Here is a 26,067-nt window from a genome sequence, read left to right as displayed (position 1 = left end):
CACACAAATGTGCAACCGGAGGTAAGGTCTTCCCTCCTGGGGGGCCTCTCACCTATAAAACGAGGGGGTACATCTTGATGTGCCTCTTCAAGATCCCTCCTAGCTCTCACCCCAGGTGACTCAGTGTACTTCTAGTACAAGCTCCCTGACAGCACAGAGAGCGTCTTCCTCGAGCCTGCACCCCCAACACCAGCCCTGCATCCCGCATGCGGAACAGGCACAGACAGAGTTTGTGGAATCACGACATCATCACGTGTCCACTACACCTCGATGCTTGCCCTCAGGAGAATATTAGCAGGCATTCTCAAAAAGTAATGTGAACAAATCAATGAACAGGGCTGCATTCGGGCTGATTTGATAAGTCAATCCAAACAGTCCACGATCTGACACTCTGGGGAACAATCGAGGTGAAGCATGGAAGAAATGAAAGCTATGAGAGATGCTACTCTGAAAGAATGCGAGATATTCCAGTGCTGTGATGCGAGCCCCAGTGCTGTGATGCCTTTTCTCTTATGAGAAGCAAAACACAAGTGGGGAGTGAACAGAAGCCTTGTAACAACTCAATGTTCAACTGGTAATCTACAGTAAATGTGAATTTGAAATAAACTTTCCTTCACTCAGTTGCATTCTGGAAAGGCATTTTTCTTTCTCCTACAGGCACTTCCATTAGAAGACAGTAGGTACATTCTAGAGAGAGGCTTCTCAAACTTGAAAGTGCATGCAAATCACCTGGTGGCTTTGTTAAAACCAGAGCTTGATTAGTAGGTCTGGGATGGGCCTGAATTCTGCATTTCTGACGAGCGCCCAGTAAGGCTAGAGCTGCTGGTCAGAGGACCACAGTGTGAGTACTAAAGCCCAAAGGCCGTGGTTTTCCAACTCAGCTGCATATTGGAATCTCTTGGGGAGCTTTACAAACCATGAGCCCCATCCGCAGAGATTCTGATTTCATTGGCAGAAGTGCAGCCTGGGCAACAGGATTTTTTTAAAGCTCCCCAGATGATTCTGTGGTGCAGAAAAGTTTGGTGCCTGACAAGTAGACCTCTATTTCCCTCTCTGAACTAGGAATAAAAATGCCTCCCTCTAATTACTTCAAAAACAGTATTTTAAGAACGCAAAAAGTAGCATGTAAGCAATCTATTCTCTTAGCAAGGAAATCAGCTTCTTAATATTAATAATACCCAGAGTTCCACTTAGCCTGTAAGCATGGTTTAGCTTTAAGTAATCATTTGAATTCTAGTCATTGGTTCAGGACTATGATAGTTTCCATTGGTCTCTTCAAGGCCACACCAGAGTGAATTCAATATTACATCACTCATTCTGCTGAACCCAGCTTAGGTTATAAATGCTAGCTTTCTGTGGAATTGGTCCCCTTTCCTCCTCAGTCCCCGGCTGCCCTGATCTAGGTTTGGAAGACAACCACAATCTCCTTATGCTTTGCACTGAGTGGGTCTCAGCCAACAATTGGGAAGACAGAGAGAGGACACTTCTGAATCACTATTGTGTTTAAGAAATTCTGAGGAAAACCAGACCCACTGTAATTAGTAAATACAAAAGTGGAGCCAAATACAAATCAAACTGAGATTACTGTATAGATTAGCATGGATTATTTACTCTGTTCCGTCAGGGAAGATAATAAAGACAAGACTGTAAGCACACAGACACAATAACTTCTCTTCCATATTTTTCTGTGCAGACATTACAAACATGTTAGAAGTCACTATTTTCTTTTTATACAGCTACAGTAAATTACCATCAGGTAAGGATTAGTAAGTGAATAATGCCCATAACAAATGCACACATCTTCCCGTTTGGAAATAGTTCCTCCCACATATTTTATCTCCAGCAAAGCACAAAGCCTCTTTCGCCACGTGACCACAGTGCACAGATCCCTTCGCTTACCAGTGTAGTTTGCAGAATAGTTGTTTGGGTCTAAAAACTTCTTCACTAGCTCACAATTAGACAAGATATGATTTGTGGTGATCACGTTGAGATAGTTCTGAAGACCTTTCTGCCTCTCAGCTATGAATTCACGATCCATGTTACCAATCAATTTTTTGGGAGGAAGACTTAGACCTGAAACCTTTAATTTAAAAAACAAAAAACAAAAAGAAAATTATACTCATGTCATTCTCAAATAAGACACAGTAACAGAATCCTGAGCCATCATATTCCAAGTTTAGGACACCATAGATTTTAAGATGCATCCTAATTTCAATGATATTATGAAAATGTGAAAAAACTGTGTGTTTTAGAGTTCATGAAATACTACATTAAGCATAGCAACTATAAAACATAGTTTAATGTGTTTTTGTTTTTATCAAACTTATACATGAACATAATTTCAAAAGTCAAACAGTTCTTTTATTATTATCCACAATCCCATAACATTCCCATGCCACCAGGTGACATATCCATTCCTCACTCTCCAGAGACAACCATATTCAATTCTTTGAACCAATCTTTCAGCATTGGGGAATGTTTATATTGTTATAGTTTGATTTTTCATTTTTAGGTACTATCTATAAATTTCCCATCGTGAAAGAAGGGGATTAAGTTCTCTTTCACAATCCTGACCTCATCCCACATACATCTGATTTCTAACCCTTCCAATATAGCTGTTTTATTTAGTACAGTATTCATGTTTACATTAGGTAATTGATATTCACGACTGAGCCAGAGTCATGCTTACCATGCTTACTTTGTCAGCGGGCAGTCTAGCTTTTTAGTTTTCTCTCAACTCCAAACTTTCCGTCTAAGCCCTTTCTCAACATATTCAGAGACAGAGATGCATTGGTTTCATCTTGAGGAGTATCTTCCAGACCTCACCGACCTGCTTCAAGCAGGACGGATGGTCCCTACCCCTGCTACACAGCTGGCGTCCGGGAAGCTCCCTTCACCATCATGCTGGACGTGCTTTTGTCTTTCGCCTGCTGAACACCCTATCGATATCCATTCCTTCCTTTTTCTTAGGCATCCTCCACCAAAGTTGATTTCCCTTGCCCCCCTTTTAGACACTGACAAAAGTCTTGAAAACTTGCATGTGTAAATGTCTTTATTTTACCTTCACACTTGATTGATAGTGAGTCTCGATGTGGAATTCTAAGTTGGAAATATTTTTCCTTCAGAATTTTTAAGAACTACCTCATTGTCTTCTAGTTTCCAGTGCTGTTGCTAAAGGTTCAAGCAGTAGATTCTTGATTCCGGATTTTTTTTTTTTTCTCCCTAGAAACTTTGAGGATCTTCTCTTTGACGTCAGTTTGTGAATTCCATGTGCCTTTATGTGGATCGACTTTCATCCTCTATGCTGAGTACTTAGCCCTTTCAATCTAGAAACTAATAACATCCTTATATTCTTTGGTATTTTCTTACATGAGGTCATTACTTCTTCCCCTACATGCCCTTTGCTTTCTTTTTCCGGAACTTCTATTTTCCAAAATTGGACTTTTTGGACTGATCTTCTATTCTTATCTTTTCCCTCCGATTTCACACCTTTGTTAAACTTTTTTATTTTTACTGAAAAAGTTTTCTGGGTATTTCCTTTATCTTTCAGCCCTTCTAAAGAGTTTTCATTTCTACTATCTTTTTTTTTTTTATTTCTAAGTATTCTTTTCTTTTTTTTCTTAATAACATCCTGAATGTAATGCAATTTCTTATCTCACTGAGATTAGAAAAGATAATTTTTCTGAAGTGCCTGAAATGTTGTTCTTCCTGTATTTATTCTGCTTCCTAAAGGTTCTTTTTCTTTCCTGTTTGTTTTGGTCTTTACCTTTCATGTGCAAATCTGGTGACCCCTGGCTGTCTGCTCATACTTTCACGTGAGCACCAAAAGCTAACTAGAAGCTCCGGGTAAGTGTCTGGGGCTTGTCCTCTGTGGGCTTCATTGTAGCACATGACCTCCCTCAGCTTTGTCACTGGAAGAACTTGTGACATGTATTTAGTGTGAGAAAGAGTCTTTAGCTCTTTCCTCTTAGGCTGGGCCGATCCCCAAAAACGAATCTTCCGGGCTCCTGCCCAGAGGGTCTAGGTCTGACTGCCAGTATTCAGAAAACTGAGAGAAAGACGGCAGGAGAGGAGAGAAGAACAAGGGTTGGGCTGGGGGCAAAATCTATGCTATTTATTATGTAAATATTTTCAGCTGGGCCTACATTCCCCAGTCCAAAGACTGTTGTACCCTCTCCAGGAAATAAACTTCTAGTTTTCTGCTGGCGGGAGAAGGCCAGGCAGAAGTTGCTCAGATGGAGGAGATCTGGGAAGCTGACTGCTTCTTAAACATACTTTCAACTCCTGATTTTAGCTTGACCTTACCCCACTCTGAAAGCAGGCCCTGTACTGTCAATTGCTAAAGCTTTTAGAAGTTCTGTGGTGTAAACTGGACCCAGTGGGATTATCCACCCCCCATGTCAAAATTCTGCCCTCCCTACTTGCTTAATTAGTTAGCTTGATGGGGAAACTGACCTTAAAATGGTTCCTTGCCACATGGAACCGACCTAAAATGGTGGCCCAAGCAGGCAGAGAAGTCCCCAGCCTAAGCCCCAGCCCACTTCCGCATAACCCCCTCCAAGCCACACCTTGAGCCAATCACCAGAAGACACCTACCCCTTCCCCAACTCAAGGAAGTCCCCAACCCAAAAAAACCTGCTCAAAACCTTGCTAGGGGCTCAGTCTTTTGGGAAGGATCCCGCTGAGCCCGCGGGCATAATAAAGGTGACTCTCCTAACTCTCTGAGTGCCGCTCGGGTTCTTTCCGGTCTTGGATTCTGCAACAAGCTCTCACCCACTGAATTTTTAGTTTCAAATGTTTTGTAGTTTTCTCCTCTCCTATCTGTGTGTGTGTGTGTGTGTGTGTGTGTGTGTGTGTGTGTGTGTGTGTGTGTGTGTGTGTGTGTAAGATCAATTTACTGTTGTAAATTGAGTGGCTCCGGGAGGGAGAAAAAAATAAATGCAGGTGCTCAATATACTATCATTTTCCAGATCATTTAAAACTCCAAGTCTATTTTTTAAACTTAAAAAATAAAGCATCAAATTGGTATCTTAATTTAATGAGCAAAATCCCTTTCAAAAAGCAGTGCTATTTTACACTGGTGCTTAGATTAGAGCAGTCCAAATGGCATCTGTATTGATTGAGAGAAGGCCATCCTGAATTCAGACAAGGCTGTAATCTAAACCACCCATGTGGGCAAACCTAATTTAGCCTGTTCCACTCTGTATTTTTCAAACAGCAATGAAGACCTTGAACTTGATATTGGACAAGATGAAAAGGTTGGCGGACAACTCTAAATTGCCTATTTCTCCAACCTAATTATGAAAGTATGCCAGAGCACACTTCGAGTGAATTTTCTACCAGGGCATAATTCACTGCTAGATAAGACACAAATTTCAGGTCATTTTCCTCATTCACACAATTAGGCTTTACCTAAAAGCAGTTTCTTTATTAGCTAAATAAAAAAGCATCCTTATGAAGAAAGCACATCACTCAGCTAGTACATACCGTGTTTCCCCAAAAATAAGACCTAACCGGAAAATAAGCCCTAGCATGATTTTTCAGGACGACATCCCCTGAACATAAGCCCTAATGCGCTTTTGGAGCAAAAATTATATAAAATAATATTCCCCCTTATTTTCGGAGAAACATGGTATCTAAGCCAATCACTTTATTATCATTATTTTTTTGTTCAGGAGAATTAAGTAATATAGAATAATCAAAGGTAATATATTACTGAAAATACAACTGATTTATTTCTTTTAAAAACTCTATTAAGTTTCAGGCTATTAATCTCGTATGTGTGTGTGTGAAAGAGAAAAATAGAGAGAGAGAGAATGAGAATGTGTGCCCAGGATAGTTATATACGCACAAAAAATATCTAAAGTTGCTGCTTGAGAATAGCTACCTCTGGTAGTGGGCTAGTAAGTTAATTTTTATTTCTATAGTATGAAATGTTTACACCGCTCATTTACTACTTTTTTCAAATTTAAAAAAAAGGAAAGAAAGAAAAACTCTTTTGCTTACCAAACTAATCGCATACAGAGCAGATTTTTTTTAAATGCCATTCACCAGTGTCAGCAGATTTGCCTGCACTACCCGCCCAGCGGCAGACCCAGCTGAATCCCACATCTCTCAGAATGGACAGTCATGTCTGATATCTTTGGATTCAAACTTCAGTAAGGCAATGTTTCATTCATGGTGAGGACGTGAAAATGAATTTGATAAGGTACCTGTTTCAAACTCTGTGGCCTCCAAGCTTCAACCAATCTATTTTTTCTAGCTTCATTTCACCTTAGGAAAATGTACCCATCTGCCCAGACATACCATCAGCTCTTCCAAATCATCAGGTGAAACACAGTCCTTCGCCAACAGCCATGGTCATCGTGTCCCTGCTATGTCAGTCTGCTAGATATGCTGGAGGAGTTTACATCCTCACAATAAATATTCCTCAAAGTACTAAAACTATGCAATGTGTGTGTTATTTTAAAATCTTGCCTTTTACAAAGATTAGCATTCAAGAGACACTTATTTTCTTTTGACTTTCTCCTAGAATTTTTTTTAAAATGCTTATCAATTTCAGAATATAAAATTTAGAACTCCAGTGACTAATTATAAGGTGGGAAAGAGAATACTAGCACATGGAGTGATAGAGTCACTAAGCCGGTGACTTCCTATACACCTCCACACTGATGGCTCGAAGCCATGACACCTCATCATCCCATTTTCCAGAACTTTCCTCTATAACACGCCAAATGGATTCCCTTCTTGAATTAAGAGAAAGAGAACAAGGAAGCCAGCAGAAAACGCCCCCAAAGTTTCATTCATAATACCTGCATAATGACAATGCAAAGGGGAGATGATCACCAAAATGGGGTCTAAAGCCCATAATCTGACCCATGCTAGCCTAGTAGAAGCCTGCAAATTATATGACAAACTGTATCATTTTCAAGAAAACTACCTTTTGCTGCAGGAAAAACCTTCAAACTCTGAAGGTTTGGTCATACTATAATTAAAATTTCAAAAGACAACATGTGTCTAATGCATGGCCATATGGCTATCTCTCACTTCCGGTATCAGATCTTAATGACCTTACAAACTGCATTCAACCACATTCCAGTGAGTATTCTAGGGAGTTCTAAACTTTCAGCAGACTCTTAACTTGTCCCCATGTCCCCTCAGTGTACAGTAGAATCTCTCCAATGTCAACAATGGGCAGTAAAATTCAAATAACAAACATTTGCGCTACAACAGACCTGAGACCTGGTTTAACTCCTTCAGTTCAGATGGGGAAAGTGAGGACCGAAAGAGGAAATAACTAATCCAACGTCTGAAGGCCAGTAAGAGCTGAGCCTGGACTCGTTCCCAAGTCTGAGGGTTCCCGACCCAGTTCCGGTCATTTCAATTCCTGCTTCCTTCTTCTTCCTTGTTCTACGCTGTCTCCCTTGATGGTTACTAATTTGATGTTGCCTTTAAAATAAGGTGGTGATTTTTCTTCACTGTTACCACAAAATATGCTCACTATAAAAAGTTGGGAAAGTACAGCTTTTCTCTGTTTTTCCTTACATAGCTTACACGTGCTGGTTTGTAGAGAACTTGCAAAGTACAGAACAGTATAAAGAAGCAGAAAAAAAACATAACCCATAATCCCACCATTTGGGATCACTTTTGTTGACATTCTGGCATATTTCCTTCCAATCTTTATTTCTAAACATTTCATGTAATTATATTATATTGCATGTATGATTTTACATCCTGCTTTCTCTTTTCACTTAGGCATTTTTTCTATTGAACTCTGCATATGTGTATTACATTTCTTTTCCTTCAGCAGGAACTCATTATCTGTCAGAAGGGTAATCAGACACTGAAAATCATGGTCACAGTTTTATTCTGCGGTTTTGGAATCCTTTTGGTCTATTTTATGGAGGCTGTTTTGAAAATATTTTGTTGCCAAAAAGCTGTATGTACTTTCTTCTGTTTGTTTACTTGGATCCAGAAAAACCTCCCACTTGAAATGATGTCTGGCCATATCCTGCCCAACACAAGCCAACATCAATACACATGAATATTTGCATTTGAAATAAGATGCACATTGAAAGTACTCATTTTAAAAAGGAAAATTACACTGAAGCAAAAATAAAATTCTATTATATTAAAAATGCCATAATTGAATAGTCAACAAAGATTCAACCTTATATCCCCAAAGCAAGAACAAATAGGAGATAAAACCCTTCCCCACCACCCATTCTTAGGGGTTGGGCCCAGGCAATTTCCATTTTAGAAATATTTCTCCCACAATTCTTACTCCTTCAGTTCAGATGGGGAAAGCTCTAGCTGAAAGACACAGTACAAAGATGACTCCCCCTTCTTTAAAACTGGGCAAAGGTTCATCGGGTATAAAAGTGAAAATAGATAGTAGGTTCCATGTTAACCCTCAGATGCTCACGCCACTGTGCAAGTGTCACATGGAAATGTCTGGAGGGACTTGTGTAGAACATCCACTGCTGGAATATACCGCACATCGGTGCCCTATCTATAAGGTCATCACAGGCCCAGCTTTTGTCTAAGAGTAAAGAATATGCTATTAAAATCCATAAATGAAACCAACTAAACCTATCTATGAGGAAAATTCAATCTCTGCCAATATTCTATCTGGAGATTTAAGTTGGTCATACTATAATTAAAATTTCAAAAGACAACATGTGTCAAATGCATGGCCATATGGCAATTACGTAAAGGTTTGCAGATACTCTGGCCAATTCTATTGGAAGGAAAATAGGGAGGTAATGCTTTTAACAGTGTTGTAAATAATGTTAAAGTGTGGACTCTACAAATGCTATTTTCCATAGTTTGGTCAATAAAACATGAACATTTAAAGGAAAAGAAGCATTATGCTCCCTCCCAGCCAGCAGTCCTCTTGACCTTTTTGGACAGGATCAGAGGTCATTCAGAATAAGTGACGATGGCTAGCTCACCAATGAAGGGAGCTGAGCTGGTAATAAGCCAAGCACTCTGGCTCCGGTTTAAAGGTTTTGTGTTACCAATCAAATCTGAGATATGACACAAACCCAATGATCTTCATTAATCCACTGCACTTGAAGACCAATCTGCCAAATGAAGACATGGGTGGTATTGCCAATATTTCCAACAGTACTAAAGCCCCTCTAGGACCCCTCAATGATTACCGTACTAGCTGTGTTTCCAGGGAAAGACTTTGCAGCTCATCCCTTTTTCCATTATGGCCACCAACTTATGAACATTTAAATCAAAGGAATTTACAAATATGTATTTAAAAGGAAAAGTTACACCGAAAAATTCTCTAGTTACTGCTGAATGTTGGTCTGCAATGCTGAGCACACAGCCTAGTTTAGTGGAGAGAGTCTGACGGAGATCCAGCTCCATCTAAAGGAACACCTCTAGCAATTCATTTAATCATTCCTAATCTGCAAAAAGGGTAATACACAGCATCCCGTGATCGTGGTAAGGAAGCAGTCGGGCACAAAGGTACTCAGTTGCAGAGTGACTGTTACAAATCACATGTTTGTTCTCAAAAGTTTATTTTTAGAGTCACACATCATCTGTTTAAAGTATGACTTTAGCTCTTTTGCCAGGGAAATTTGCTAATTTCTTGTTCCTGATATTGCCATTTCCAACTGGTTTCTGAGACACCCCAGGCCATCAATGTGTGTCATTAGTGTCTTAAGATATTTACCTGCAAGCTGTTGTTCAGCAAATCAAAGTCACTGTATCTCCTGACAATCTGTAAGAAACAAGACAGTGGTGTTTAATTCAGCACAGGCCATCTCTTTTCATTTCCTTATTTAATATTGACTGGCTTTCTACAGCTGAGGCACTTGCACTAAGGGTGCTTAACTTGTTTAACTTGACAGGCCCAGAAAACAGACCTAGCACTGTGCCAGGGTTGGCTGGACCAGGGGAAACTGGTTAATGCCAGCCAAATTCACAAGACACCAACAGGTAAGGGAGAGTGATGATGTATTTGTTTTCAGGACGAATAGCCATTTAAATATCTTTCTTTTTTTTTAACCAGGCACCTGGAACGATGAATTAATGATTTACTAAAAAAGAAAAAAAAAAGTTTTACTGAAAATGAAATAAAACTAAAAGGAGGTGGACAGTTTTCAGGCCATTTCATTTCTGCTCTGGGTAAAACTACCCCCAGGTAAGATCCTACCGTTCTCAAGACTGGACTACAGCTGCGGGCAAAGAGCACACCTCTCCGATTCCCATGTTTCCCCTTTTGGCAGACAGTCCACCTTCCATTGTCTACACATTCTTTCTTAGCTATGTTGATGTCTGATTAGGCCATAGACAAATTCTACTAGTTTTCCAGGCTCTGGGCAAGGAAATTATTTTGCTTTTGAACAATTTGATGATTGTTCAACTGCTACTGATAATTCTCAAATGTGAGCCTGCAGAAGACTTACCGGGAGATCACCTAGGACCGCACTGCAGAGAATCTAATTCAGTAGATCTAGGGTGGGGCCCAAGAGTCTACATTTTTGTTACTTATCCCCTGGAATTCTAATGCACTGAATCTAGAAAACTGTATCAAAGGTTGATTTTTCTGATAGGATACTGTGTTGGCCCTGCTTGTCAAATATACATCCAAAAGTTAAATATAAGACCATCCCTGATAAGTGCAAAGGAACAAAAGGTAGCATAGTGGTTAACCATGGAGAATATATGAATGCCGACCCTTATCTGTCACTGGTTTGAGTGTGACCTTAGAACGGTTACTTACCTCTTGAATGTAAAATGAGGCTAACACTACCACACAGAACTTTTTTGAAAAGGTTGAATGAATTAATGTGCTTCAACCAGTGCCTAACAACAAATGCTCAATAGATATTGAATATTATAATTATTCAAACAAAAAGCAGTTTGAAATTTCAGGCAAAGAAAAGACCAAGTGTGGGCCACTGTGGTCAAAGCTTGCTTAGGGTAAGAGGGAGGGAAAGAGGGAGAAAGGGAGGGAGGGAGGGAGGGAGGGAGGGAGGGAGGGAGGGAGGGAGGAAAGAAGGAAGGAAGGAAGGAAGGAAGGAAGGAAGGAAGGAAGGAAGGAAGGAAGGAAGGGAGGAAGGCCAAAATGGGAGTCAGTTTTGCTAAGCCAGGTCACCAAACCAAAACTTTCATAACTATCCTATCCTAATTGCAGTTTCAGCCTCTCCCAGGAGTGGGGTTTTAAATCAATGAGTCTGGAATTTCCTTATTAACACTAGTGAGGTAATCTGCCTGATAAGACCCCTTACCTTCCCCTAAGAGAAGGTGTCCTTGCCGAAATAATTCACTCTTTTAACTTCTTAGTCCCACCCCCCTTCTGTCTATAAAACCTTCCATTTTGTACAACTCATCGGAGCACCTCCCTAGTTGCGAGGTGGGATGCTACCTGATTCATGAATCACTTATTAAAGCCAATTAGGTCTTCAAATTTACTCGGTTGAATTTTGTTCTTTAATAGAGGTAAGGTTCAAGCTGGGCTGTGAAAAGATAAGGTAAGAGTTTTGGAAGATGGGAGAGGAAGAAGGTAATTATATTACTGAAACAGGAAAGAAATGGTCTCAGCATTCAGCCACCCTCTGCAAGTCAGCTGGGATGGAAGGACTTCCACGCAGGAAGTTTTTTTCTGAGGCCACCACTGAGGAAAGCAGACCCTGGGGCTGTAAGAAGACCCCCACCTATAGTCAACGAGAGAACCAGTACTAGAAATCGTCTATGAGTGAACTTGGGAGTCCATGAAATGCAGTGTCCAAACTTTATAATGTCCAGGGCACTGTCTCACCTTACTATCGTACCTGGCGGACTGAATTCTAACTTCCTTCATCCAAACCAAGGCTGCTGGGGAGGTTTGAATTTCTAGGAACAAAGCAAGTAATTTGCCTATCCTACTTATTCTGGGTCTAGCTAGAAAACAAATTCCTAGCTAGATACTCTCCATGGTAACATCAAACATAAATTAAACCAAACAACTAGGAACAGAAAAGCCTTTTATGATATATGTCTTAGAGCTAAAGGTTTATATCTAAAAGAAATATGATTTGTATTTATGCATATTCTGATTTTCCCAGATTTTTTTACATGCCACAGTCAGAATTTTGTTTAGAAATTTTAAACATTTTCTAATGACAAAAAAAAAGCTTACCTGCCAGCTGTTTTCTACAGAAATTCCTCTTTGTACCCGAATGATATATTCCTAAAAAAGAGGAGAAAAAGAACCTCAATTATAAAAGACCCAAATCAGAAGATCAACAACAAGTGAAAGTATCAGATAAAGTAGACTTCAGAGCAAAGAAAATAGACACAGAGAAGGATATTACATTAAGATAAAAGGGTAATCTACCAGCAAGACATAGCAGTCTTAAATGTGTATGCACCAAACACCAGTGATGCAAAATATGTGAAGCAAAAACTGATAGAACTGAAAGAAGACACTGACAAATCCAAGATTATTGTTGGAAACTTCAACACCCTTCTCTCAGCAATTGCTAGAACCACTAAACAGAATTCCAACAAAAACAGAGGAACTCAGCAATACCATCAACCAAAAGATTAAATTAGCATTTATAGAACACTCCATCCAACAACAACAGAATACACATTCTTTTCAAGAGGATATACAGATGGCAAATACGCACATGAAAAGATATTCAACATGACCAGTCATCAAGCAAATGCAAATTAAGACCACAATGAGATATCACAATACACCTATCAGAATGGCTGAAACAAAAAATAACACCAAATGCTGGCTAGCATGCAAACTGATCACTCATACATTGCCTGTGGGAATGTAAAATAGTACAGCTATTCTGAACAGTTTGGCAGTTTCCTAAAAAGTTAAACACGTTAATTATAATATAACCCAGCAACTGCACTCCTGGGCATTTACCCCAGAGAAATGAAAACTTAGGTTCATACAAAAACTTCTACACAAATGTTCATAGCAGCTTTATTAATAAGAGCCCCAAAGTAGAAGCAAGCCAGATATCCTTTAACAGGTAAATGGTTAAACTTTACTACATCCATACCACGGACTCAGCAACAAAAAGGAATAAACTACTGATACAGGCAACAACTTGATAATTCAGAGAATTATGATGAATGAAAAAACCAATTCTGAAAGATTATAAACTGCAGACGGTCTCCAACTTATGACTTTTCTTTCGACTTTACAGTGTGAAAGCGATATAAATTCAGTAGAAATCCTACTTCACATTTTGAATTTGTATCTTTTCCCAAGCTAGCACTATGTGGAACAATACTTTCATGCGACTGCTGCTCAGAGGCAGCGAGCCACAGCTCCAGCCTGCCACGAGATCATGAGAGTAAACTACAGATACTCTCCAGTGTACTATGCTGCCAGTGGTTTTTGGATACTGTGTTCTGAGCATGTTTAAGGTAGGCTAGGCTAAGCTATGATGCTCAGTAAGTTAGGCGTGTTAGATGTATTTTTGACACAACAATAGTTTTTCAATTTATTATAAGTTTATGGGGACATAACCCCCTTGTAAGTCAAGGAGCATCTGTATATGATTATATTTATATAACATGAAATGACAAAATTATAGATATGGAGAACAGATTGGTGGTTGCCAAGAGTTAAGGCTGGGGTGGTAGGGTACATGTGGGAGGGAAACGGCTGTGGCTATAGAACGGCAAAGTGAGGTGCTGTGGTTTGAATGTTTATGTCCCCAAAATTTACATGTTGAAATACTAAATCCTAAAGATGATGGTACTAGGAGTTGGGCCTTTGGAAGGTGTGGGGACAGAGTCCCAGAGAGCAGTTTCCAGGCTCTCGGCCTCACATGGAAAGGTGCTGGCTCGGGTAGTAGATGGCCATCAGCTGTGGCTAGTTGGCCGTCAGCTGTAAGCAGTTAGCCAATTAGCCACTGATATAACCTCCGTGGCTGCGCTGGTTGGTCAGTCAGTTGGTTGGCAGGCAGAGAAGCCGACGGCAGGTTGCGGGTCGTGTGGATCCAGCCTCCAGTGAGCCTATAGTGGTAGGACTCCCCTATCTATGGCTCCATGGGTGTTCCTTTTTGGCCTACCCATATCCTGCGTTCTTATGTGGGGAGCGGGACCAGAGACCCCACAGGCCGCTCCGCACGACAAATGTCGCAGCGAGCAGGGTCCCCCGCATGACAGAAGGTACTTAGGTACTGAGAGTGAAACCCTTGTAACGGGATCAGTACCTTACAAAAGAGGCTCCAGGGGAATCCCTTGCCTCTTCCACCATGTGTGGACACTTTTGAGAAGGTAGCAGATATGCGCCAGGAAAAGGACCCTCAGTAGACCGGGATTATGTTGACACCTTGACCTTGGACTTCCAGCATCCAGAACTGTGAGAAATAAATTTCTGCTGTGCCTAAGCCACCCAGTCTATGGCATTTGGTTATAGCAGCCTGAACAGACTAAGACATGAGGTTGCTTGGATTGATGGTGAAGGGGAGCAGAGTTTGCCTCCCCAAAATATGACTCTTTGGGGATATCTACTCTTTTAGACTGGTTAACTTTAAGAAACAGCAGACATGGGAGAAGCTCTGAAAACCAAGTAGAAATTACCCTTCGTAAAGGGCAATTCCATTTGGAAGGGAAATTCCATTTGTGAGACTGTTTCCCTCCGTCACTGTCCCAGGCCTGCCTTCACTAGCAGTGGAGAAGGCAGGACCTTAAATCTTGCATAACAATCTTACCTTTGTTCACTGTGCTTCCCCTGTAACCTTCCACAATGCATTCCCCACCTTCTACATCTTCTTTTGTCTTTAACTGAATAACATGTATAGAGGAGATATACATGTTATTAAACTTAAATTTTTTTTTCACCTGCTAATTTGTCTATCAATTTGATTATTAGACCAGCCAGGCAAACCTTAAAGGGTAGAGGAGAATTTTCCCTCCCGACAGTGGAAACATTCTGTATCTTGACTGCATCAACTGTTAGGCTCCTGGTTATGACACGGTACTCGTTTTGTAAGGTATCCTTACCACTGACAGAAATTGGGTAATGGACATTTAGGATCTCTCTGAATTATTTCTTACAACTGCACATGACTCTCCAGTTATCTCAAATAAAAAGTTTAACCGTAGGCATTCCAAACTATATGTGCTAGCAGTCAGGAGACTAAGTACGATCCATGATTTTCAGTGTTCAAAGTTTGCACATTATATGCAGTCATCTAGAAAAAGCCATGATTAAGAAAACAAATAAAAAGGTAGAATAGATATGCAGTGATGGCGTTTTCCAAAGAAACCAAATCCAGTAACCGCCAAACCTGCCTGATCATTAAAATCTCCCTGCTCCCTGGGAGCCAGGAAAAGTAAGGGTGTTAAAAATACACATTCCCAGGCCTTGCATCAGACTTGCTAAATCAGAATCTCTAGGATAAAAACCCAGGAATTGGAAGTTTTAATAGCCTCCCTAAGTAATTCTCACTAGTAAGTAAACAGAAAACAGACCTGGTCCAGCCTTCTGCTTATACACACAGGAGTTATGATGAAAGTACAGATTAAACTATACAAAGAATGTTAATATTCTTTCCTCAGATGCTCAGAATTGTTTTAACATCATTGGATGGTATGAATTAGGCAGTACTCATAGTCACCACTCAATAAATCCTTATCAACGCAGTACTCAACAAATCCTTTCTACTGAATTAATTCTGACTTAAATAGGTTCGAGAGTCAAGTCACATAAGCACTGTTAACCTGGTAACTGGATTTTAAAGTAGATCTTATTATACAATGAGTCATTTCCATTCTGTTTATTTAGCAAAGGCTAATAAAGTCCATATAAGCAGGAAGTTCCACCTCCTCTAGAATATGTTAAGGATGATACATTCAACAATATGCTCTCAATTACTAGTGAATCAACGATGAGCCTGGCACCATGCTTAGTTGGTTTCATGTGGGGTTATAAAATATTTCAAAACTGAGTTGTGTAGTGTGGTGAATCTTTATGCAATGCACTAATGCAATTATTTCTGAATAGGTCAAGCCAAAATGCTAAAAACATTAGACATTGTTATATTTTGGGATCAGTCCTTTAGCTCTGAAATTTTTTTTTTCTCAGACTTTTCTCACTGGCAAATTTTCTGAGCTTTTACATTCTTACAGGGCTGAAATTAGTACATATAATTGAGTAATTCCAAACAACTACACATAGACAAGTTTTTTGATGTCTAAAGTTGGGGGGCAGGGAATGTTAATTCTACAAAATTGCTTCAAGCATCCATTGCCTCATTATGATTTACCAGAAAAAGAATATTAGTTTTCAAAATCCCAGCTCAATGTCGGGCACTTGGTAGGTGCTCAGTAAACATCTGCTGTCCTGCTTCACATACTTTGAGTGTAAAGTTTACACCTATGTCCTACAAAGATGCTGCTGCCAACTGTAAATGCCCACTAAGTACCTACCATGTTCCGATCCCTGTGCTTTGTTCATGCTGGCGATATAATTCTGAACAAGAAAAGTACAGTCTGACTCCATTCCTCCCATGTAGACATATAGTTTAGATTTTTTTATTTTATTTTTTTTTACTTGGCTACAAATGGGCACACAGTAATGTTTGGGAAAAGCATTTGGCAGACGGGCAGCACTGCAAGACAGTGCCTGGGTGCTGAGGTCAGACTGTGATACCCAAAAGTGACATGTGAATTAATGTTCCTGCCAAGGCACTGCTTGGTGTGTAGGCCAGTGTTCTCCAAAAAGGGTGATTCTGCCCCCAGGGGACAATTGGCAATGTCTGGAGACATCTTTGGATGTCACAAGGAAGGGGCAGGAGCGCTCCTGGCATCTGGTAGACAGAGGCCAAGGATGCTGCTACATACCTAAAAGCACAGAACAGCCCCCACAACAAAGAACCATCTGGCCCCAAATGTCCATGGTGCCAAGGCTGAGAAACCCACGTTCGGCTGCATCAGTACAACAGGTCATCCCAGTCCACAGAGCCTTGGGGTGCGGGTGCTGGTGGGGGTTCCTCTGTCATCATCTGCCTTGGCCACAGCCCCCGGCCCTCCACACACAGCAGCATCTGTAACAGTGCACATCCCCTGAGAGGGTGAAATCAGTTACTGGCAGCCTCGAGTACCACCCATTGTACTTCGCCTGTAAAGGCTCATTAAGAATGAGGGTCCAGTGCAGCCCCCAAGTCCCACCCACTATGTAGTTACAAATGGGAAATAAGATAAGGTGACGCTGTTCAGAAATATTTTTATTCCACTTCAATGGGGCAGACTGTTCCCTAACTATAAAACATTTGAATTATTCTAGTTTGCTTGATACCATCCATCCAGCCTGACCAAAAGAAAATACTTTCGCCTCAAATCTCCAATGCTGTAAGCTGAAAAACATCGTATGGCTGTCTACTGATTGCACCCACGGCTGGTGCTCTTATTCAAGCAGAGAGAAGAGTGCCCTGGAGACCAGTAAAAATCCCCCATTTGAAGTTAGGCCTCCACCTCCTGAGCTGGAGTCAGCACCCAGAATCCTCCAGGGCATCGTCTCCATCTTTGCCACCCTCTCTAATGTGGAACAGAACCTGCGGTGTGTGTAAGAGACAATAAACACCAATGCCCATCAGGCACAGAAGGGGGCGTTAAGAGCCCCGCGGGGCAGCCCTGAGTCACACAGATACGCCTGCCCCAAACTCTGCCATCTGTTGCCACTTCCCTAAAGGGTCTTCTCCTTCCTGCTCTTCCTCAGGACACCACACGCCTTATCGTGGACGGGCAGGGTGGCTGCTTGTCAAGCCCTCGCATGTGGGCAGTTTGGCAAGTCAGTGAGGTCTGGTGCTGAAGTTCTTCAAACTGGAAAGGCACTGGGATCACATGATTTCTGACTTAAGTAAAAGAATTCATGGAAAGTGAGTGCTGATTTTGTGCCAGGAGCTTTTGCTAAGCTCCTTACTCAACACTGCTCATTCAGTTCTCACAGCTGCCAAGAGGGTAGAAGATCTCAGTTCACTTGGCTCAGGGAGATGAGCTCTCCAAGGTCGCATCGCTAGCTAGCGAGGAGGCACCTGACTGGGGACTGGGACCCAAGTCGCTGACTCTAAGACCTTCTAACCCTCCAGGTACAGCTGGCAACCCCCAGGGCCAGGGGGCGTCTGAGCCCAGCTCCTTCTGCAGCCCTGAAAGATGGGGGTCCTCACCAGTCCGTGGGACTCGGGTGGTTCACCCCTAATGATGTAGACTAGGGACTCATGCTGAGAATGCAGGGGTGGGCTGTCCTTGCCACAATCATGATTCATGCTTCCGACACAGGCCATTTTTCCACGTAAGCATCCTTACTGGCATTTTGTGTCTCCTGAGTTTCCAAAAAGGTATTGAAGATTTCTGTGCACAGTAGCTGGTATTCAAAGATGTCTCACTTCGGTGAGATTTTAGGAAAACCAAGGAAGAAAACTTATTTTGAATCTGTCTGGCCCCAAATTACGTTAGTGAGGCTATAAACACAGACCACTTTAAAAGAAATGTGTTAAAGAAGCTAAAGCCAAAACTTAAGCAAACCTTTAAACCAGCCTAACCCATGTAATTTGTTTCTTCCCTTTGACACACACAGCTATTAGATTTACTCTGAGACTCAAAGTACAGAAATACAGGGCAGCTCTTCGGAGGTATTTTACAGATACCTGTCACGTGTTCCTACATCTTTACCTCTAAAGCAAAGAGTTCCAACCCTGCTACATTCTAGAATCACCTATAGAATACTTTTTAAAAAGACTCCTATGCTTAGACCCCACTGCCCTAAGATTCTAATTAACCTGTCTGGGCTGGGGCACAGGCTTTAGGAGGTCTTAAAAGTTCCCCAGGTGACTGAACCGTGCAGCCAGGGGTGAGAATCACATTTCTAAAAACCTCGTAAATAGGAAGCAGCTTCACACTACAAAAATAAAGCCTCTGTCACGAGATGAAGGAAACAAACGAACCACGCACCCACCAAACCTTCGTCTCCTCTACCCCCATCCCTCCCTTCGGCTTCACATGGACTCCACTCTCCTGTCTTCTTGGGTAATGTAGGGACCTACCCTGAGCCCTGGAGGGATCCCCCACACGGGGTCTAGAGGATGGCTCCCACAGGCACCAGTCCCACCATCTCCCAATGGCCCTTTCAAGTGAACACAAAAGAACCATTACCCTCATTTACAGCTGTGGGCAGTGAGTCTCTGAGAGGATAAATACCTTGACAAGAGTGGTGATTCTGGGCTAGGAAGCCAGGTCTGTCTCCAGCACCCACCAGCCACCCCACTTCTCTGGGTTCATTCCCAAACCTGCTTCCACCTTCAGAGAAAGGCCTGCAAAGAATGCTGAGCACAAGTGACCTTGCTGGATGGACATCTAACACTATGCTATTTCCCTGCTCAGGAATCTTGCAGGGATCCCACCTCCCGCAGGCTAAAACGCAAATGCCTTTGCCTAGCTTCCATGTTCTTCCACACCTGACCTAACTGTCCTAACCCTTACTTTCTACTCAAACCCTCCTCTGACCAGTCAGACTTCTTGTATCCTAAATGCCTCTTAACTCTCCTCTCTTTGTGGTTCTACCTATTCAAAACCTAGTTCAGCCTTTTAGTCATATTACTGCTATTTTTGTCCCATGTCTGCCTATGCTGGGGGAGGAGGGATCTCGCCAACTGGATTAAGTTCTTCAAGGACTGAAATCACACATTTCTTTGTATTCCAAATAGCAACCAGCACAAGGTCAGGCCAATAGCAGAAGTGCAGCAAACACTCGATTGATGAGTATTTGTTGACCGATGGCTTACCCCTCTGGCAGGAGGAAGCATATTGCTCTTTTTCCTGTGAACCTCCATCGAGGTTAAGTCAAACAGCACTCTCATGCGATCTCCCAAGCTCTCAGACCTATCATGCCTTTATAAAATCAGTATTCAAACCCACAGTCTCACACAGCACAATAGCTGCAGCTCACGGGTAGCGGGCAGTGTCACCCCGAAGGACAGCAAGGTTTCTGAGGAAATTCTCAGTTACAAGGCTTCTGCTCAGCTCCCTGGCCACCTGCCTCATGGCTCATGGTCCTTAATATTTCACTCAGCATTAATGATTACTCCTTGCTCTGCTAAATAGTCATTATTTATCATTGTCTCATCTGCAAATTTTCAATGCTGGAATTGCCTTGTGTTTCAGTTGCTGCACAATCCAATAATGTGCAAAACCTCCCCCCAAACGAATGAAAACACTAAAGGTTTTAAAAGCCTCTGAAGCTAACCTAAATTGTGGCAGGTGAGGGAAGCCAAGTATATCTCCTTTTCAACCAACCGAAATAAATTTAATTTAAAATCTAACTGATGGAATCATAGAACCATGTGCTTTAATTTATGCAAAACAAATTCTCCAGCTTCTACTGCGTTCACAGAAGGAACAAGGAACACAGCACAAGCACGCTTTGATTCCTGCAGTGAGATGCAGCAGTGAGATGCAGCAGCCCTGTGGCTCGTGCTTCTCCCTTATCTGGGCCTTTTGAAGTCCACTCTCTTCTCTGCAGGACGGTCTCCTGTGCTGCCAGGGAAGCTGGTCTCCAGGCGGACTTCAAAGACAGCCACTGTTCCAGGCAGGAGGAGCACTGCAAAGCAGCACTCAAAAATTCTTTTGACCTCAGACATGACTACAGAATGGATACAGCACTTTAAAAGCAGTTCCTGTAGCATTCTCCAGTACAATGACCCTTAAATAACGCCAAAGCAAATTATATAATTTGCTAAGATGAGAACCCAGTATTCCACCTTACATCAAAGCAATGAAAAGAAAAAAAGCCCTCAAACATTTAAAGCTCAATTAAATAGGAATTAAAAATGAAATATAACCTTCACTGTTAAATAATCCTCACATCCTTTGGGTCATCACCCTAAAAGTGCAGAAACAGACGCAGTGAACATAATCTCAGAGAACCGCCCACCACATATTTAACTAGAAAAGACAGTTAAACCCAAAGACAGTTAAACACAAAGACTCCAATCTGGTTGTAAATGATTTTGTGTGGGCTCCAGTAGCTAAGGTGGGCACTGCTCACGCCTCACGCCCTCAGCTGGTACCTGCTCTTCCTCCTGGGCCACGTCTCTACCTCCCCCCATTAGCACTGCCCCAAAGACAGGCCACAGAGGCCCTCCTGGAGCCTGCCGGAGGAGCTGGTCACTGTGTGATGATCAGTGACCAGTGCCCCCCTCCCAGACACCATCACCACAAGCCCCCAGGGGAAATGGCCCTGGCTTTCCATTCAGAGAGACCCGGTTCTAAGCCCACTGCCACTTACTAGTTTTGTGACCTAACGTCTCTGAGCCTCAGTTTATTCATCTGAAAAGTCGGACCTTTCCAAAAGGAATGTGGTGACTATTAGATGAGATTGTAAATTTAGAGCATCCAACACAAAGGCCAGCTTTGCAACTCTTCTCTCCTGCTAAGAAAACAGCAAACACCAGGTGTGTCTGCTGGTAAATACATCAGGGCTTTAATTGGCAAGCAAGGGAGACAGCAGCAGGAGACAGCAGCCTCACTATGGAGACCATGGAAGGAAAAATAAAAAGTAGTCCTTTGCTTTGAACATGGGAAACAATGTTACCAGTCTCTGACTTCTGACAGGAAGTACCATTATTCCAGCCTCTCTGGTCTCAGCTACTCTGCCCATTTGTAAAAGTGGCTAATTAAAAAGTCCGCCCCTAAAATAACCTGGATGTCAACAATAAGAGAAAGCGTTAAGTTATACGTGGTTTATTCATCTAGAGGAAGAATATGCAAGCCTTTAAAAAGATGTATTAAATTTTTTCATTACAAGGGGAAAGGTGTATGCTATAATGATATGAAAGAAAGGATAAAAAGAATTGTGATAACTTTGATAAGAAGAGGGAACTACACCAAATGTTAACAGCAGTTGCCTCTGGAGGTCAAATTATGTGTGGTTTAAATTCTCTTAGCTATTTTTTTCTGTATTTCTCAGGTTCTCTTCAATGAGCATATATTACATTTCTAATCAGGAAAAGCAATTTTTTAAAAAGTTCCTTGGTTTGCTACACACGTAATTTAAAACATGCTACTTTAAAATAAAGAATCCTGAATGATAAAAATAGAGATTATCTGAGCGTGGATAAGAGCACAAGCTATCATCTGTTTTCCTTTGGGAAGAGAACTTCTGGTCATTTTACGACTCTTCAGCACTTTTACTGTGCTGGGAAGACTGGGAAAACAGGAAATGAAAGTCAAATAACTTAACTCTTCCACTTGCATCAGGGGTCGTAAAACATTTGGTGGGAAAGAAGCTTGAAACAATGAATCAAAAGTCAAACCAGGGGAGTCCCTAGTGGTTTCAATAATTTACAGTAGAACCCATCATCATCGCTAAGGATAACCGAGGGTTAACTACGCATACACTTATTCTACTTAGTCTAAAAATGTCACTGTCTTCCTGAAACATTAGTTTCAATTCGTAATCAACCATAGAGTGACTATACATGCCACGCTGCCATCTATTTCCTCAGAGCTCAAGGTAATAATTGCTATGTTTAGGGAGCCCTTACTTGACGCCTTCTGTTCCTCAGCTTATTCCAGCAATGCTGGGAGGTGTCACTATCTCTCTTTTACAGGAACCCCAAGGCTCAGAGAGGGTAAATGACTTAAACAAGTGCAGTCAGCTGGTCAGTGATAAGGATGGACTTCACCACAGCCTGTCTGACCCAGGGGCACAGCAGTTCCTATGCTCCATGGCCTTGAGCAGAAAGTGTTCACATCATACACCCTCTCATTCTGATGAACAGGTCAACGAACCCACAGAACCAGTCCATCAAGTCAGGAAGAAGCTGGAGAAAGTGAGGGGCAGAGCCAGGACCAGATCCCAGGCCTAGGTGATAGGAGTTAACACAGCTGTAGAGCTCTCAGAAGGCCGCTGGCCCAGTCTCCTGACTTGAATATCCCTGCACTTTGCAGCCACCTTCCTATTACATGGATACAAACTGCTGTCTGTAAATCTGGGCTGCATGGAATCTGGGCACCACATAGAAGCGGTGTACAAATAAGGAAACTATTTTCTCTTCCCAAGTTAAACAGGCCCCACTTTGACCATTAGGCAGGTCCTAGAGCAGCAGAAAGGAGCGTTTCTACGTGAACGTGAAGTGGACATCAGGTTTGTGGACATCCCCAGCCACTTGAATGGCAGCTAATGTCAGTGATACCTAAAGGGAACCAGGTCTTTGACTAGGCTTTTGCTTCCACGCTATGCTCCTATTAAAATCTAACAGCAGCTGTATGAAAATGAACCTCTTTCCTATGTTTTACTGTTAAAACCCATGGAGGTTCTGGGTCTCAATGAACCCAAAGGCCCCTGGTTGCAGGTCTCATAGGTCCTACTCAATCATTTGAAAGTAGCTCCGCCTTTCTCAATCATTTCAGCAGTGTGAAGAGAGTCATGACCTAAGGCTGTGACATCCAATATGGCAACCACTATGTATATGTGGCTAGTGTGACTAGAGGACTGAATTTTGAATTTCATTCAATTTTATTAAGTAGTCTAGTAGCTATAGTACTGGATGGTACAGACCATTTGTAGAGATAAACATAGATATTTATGAAAAATGTAAGCATATTAAACACAATGTGTTGTGATTTGCTTTATTTCCACTTAATATTACACAAAGCTCTTTCGATGTTAGCAACCATACATCTGAATATTATTTCTATATATCTGCTCTGTCTATATATCTGCTCTGTCCAGTAGAGTGGCCACAAGCAATATGTGGCTATTGAGTACCTGAAATGTGGACTAGCCCACATTGAGATGCTGTAACTGTAAAATACATATGGTTTCAAAATTTTTGTATGATATAAAGAACATAAAATATATTAATAATTTTTAGATTAACTACCTGTTGAAATGATAATACTCTGGATATAGTAGGTTAAGTAGATTATATTATTTAATTTCACCTGTTTCTTTTTATTTTTTAATGTGGCTACTAGAAAATTTAAAATTACCTATGTGGCTCGCATTGTATTTCCATTAGACTGCACTGCCCTAAGGCCTCCACTGCATGTAATGAATTAAATCCATTCCCACGCAGTCAGGCTGAGAGAATTGAGAAAATGGTCACTCAAATCAGTGAGTCACAGTTTAGAACAGGATGAACAGCTAAGGGCTCTGGGAGGTGTTTCAGGATTTATGTGTAAAAGGCTACAAGGCCTCTGTTTTATTTCTACTTTTTAAAAAAATCTGTCAATAAAATAATTACTTAAATATTTTATCCCTTTAACTTAGAACAGACTAAGCGCCTCTGTGTGCGCACTCAGGAAACAAGGGCAGGGTCACGGAGATCAGATGAGCACAGTCAGGATTTAGTTGGTTTATCGTGGTTTTTAACTTTACACAGCTTTTTAACTGATTTTGCTCTTACTCATATATGATTTCATTTACGCCCATAATGGACCATGCATGACTAAAGGCAGGCTTCAGGAATGCCAATGACAAAATACAAGTTAGTGAGAAGTTAGAAATAAGAGAAGTAGAATTATAAAAATGGTAATTCTGCAAATTGTCTGAAGATGTTCTTTCTCTGTCTTGTTATATACTTATCACAATTCTTACCATCTCTAATATTGCAAAAACCAGTATAATTCAGATCCTACACATTTAAAATTTTAGGCAATCTTAAATTTTATTTTTAAATTTATTTTTATTTAATTTTATTTTTAAATTTTATATTTTTAATATAATTTTAAATAATGTACTGATCTAAATAAAATACTTTTTAGATATAAAATCGCTTCCAGAGGGGGTTTGTACAATTCAATATTACTATGAAAGCAAATTGTTAAGTTACAAGAAAAACCTGGGGAGTGGGGATTTAGAATATCTTGTCCTCTGAAAGGCTCCCTTCAGCACTTCCTAGTTCCCTAAACCTCCGGAGGACCTGGGTGGATGGAGCCCCTCCCACCACGCCCTCACTACTCCCAGACAGACCAGCACTTTCAGTTCCTCCCTTCACCTTTAGTTTAGGTGTCTGCCACCTCTACAAAGATGTATGCTCCTTGTTTCATTCACCTTTTATCTTAGTACACAGCACAGGGCCTGGCACACAGAAGACTCTTCATTAAGTCTTACTAATGTCCCCAGCACCTTAGAAGCTTTCCAACATGGAGTAAACTGTATCCAACCCCAGGATACCTGCCCACTACTGGAGTGGTCCACTTAGGGGAAAGGAAGTCGGCTGGACTAGAGACCACAAGTGCCTTTCTCAGGAAGCAGCTTTCTGAAGGTGTCAGCTGCCTCCTACCCCCCTCACAAGTGTCAGCGTGGTCACTTGGCAGGGGAAGTGGCAGGGGAAAGAACAAGGCACAGGGCTTTGTATTGTATTTTTTCACTCCACTGCCACAGTCCACTGTGTGTGTCCCATGTTGGGGTTCCTCTGGTGATGAACAAAAGCTGGGAGGTGAACAGCTGAAATAGGCATTTGCCAGCGGCCTCCTACCCTCCCCAGTCCTGGCCTCTGGGCGCTCATCTGCCAGTTCAGTGGCTGAGGCCCTCCACTGGCTCCCCTGCCTCTTCCACCTCTTCTGCAGCCTTTAAACACCAACAGCCAGCTCTGCAGTAAGGAGACCCTGTGCTTCATCTCCCTGAGCCTGGCTGTCCAAATGAGTTCCTCAGGGTAAAAAGAGGGGAAAAAAGAAAACGGGAGCTGCTCTTTGAGATGTCACTGGTCTTTTTGCCATCTGTTAGCGAAGTATTCATAATTGACGGTGAGACAAACTTTTAAATAAATAATTTTCCTTTTTCCATTCAACATACTTGAGTGCCAAAAAAGCTACCAGTATTCCGGCAAATACAAAGGTAAATAACAACAAAACAGCTGATACTTCCATGCTGAGTTCTGTTCAGAATGTTCCACGTATATGAGCTCAGTTAATCCTCACAGCGGTCCTAATATACTCTTACTATGCCCACTTTACAGATGTAGAAACTGAGGCTGGAGAGATTAAGCAATTTGTCCAAAGTCATTAAGGCACTGTCACTGTCCTCAAATTATATACAGTTTCACCTGTGTTGGAGGGGTAGGTATACACAGAAAACAGGGT

General features: G+C 41.6%; 1 protein-coding gene across 14 annotated transcripts in view; it reads right to left on the bottom strand.

Annotated features, from left to right (window-relative positions):
- Window positions 1-26,067, bottom strand: part of PXK (PX domain containing serine/threonine kinase like) — a 67,759-nt gene that overhangs the window by 34,096 nt on the left and 7,596 nt on the right. For all 14 annotated transcript variants that reach the window (XR_012489719.2, XR_012489720.2, XM_074313184.2 and 11 more), the window contains exons 2-4: window positions 12,143-12,193; window positions 9,692-9,739; window positions 1,900-2,080 (exon numbers count right to left, since the gene is read on the bottom strand). Coding sequence is in view for 12 of the 14 variants with exons in the window: in XM_074313184.2 (XP_074169285.1) it covers window positions 1,900-2,080; window positions 9,692-9,739; window positions 12,143-12,193 (280 nt within the window). In the remaining 2 variants the exon portion in view is untranslated. The remainder of the gene's footprint in view (window positions 1-1,899; window positions 2,081-9,691; window positions 9,740-12,142; window positions 12,194-26,067) is intronic.

Source organism: Rhinolophus sinicus, chromosome 5 (assembly GCF_057876585.1).
Source record: "Rhinolophus sinicus isolate RSI-liver-muscle chromosome 5, RSI-T2T, whole genome shotgun sequence".
Taxonomy (NCBI): domain Eukaryota; kingdom Metazoa; phylum Chordata; class Mammalia; order Chiroptera; family Rhinolophidae; genus Rhinolophus; species Rhinolophus sinicus.
The sequence above is the reverse complement of the archived record's forward strand: the minus strand, read 5'-3'. Positions and strand labels throughout refer to the sequence as shown.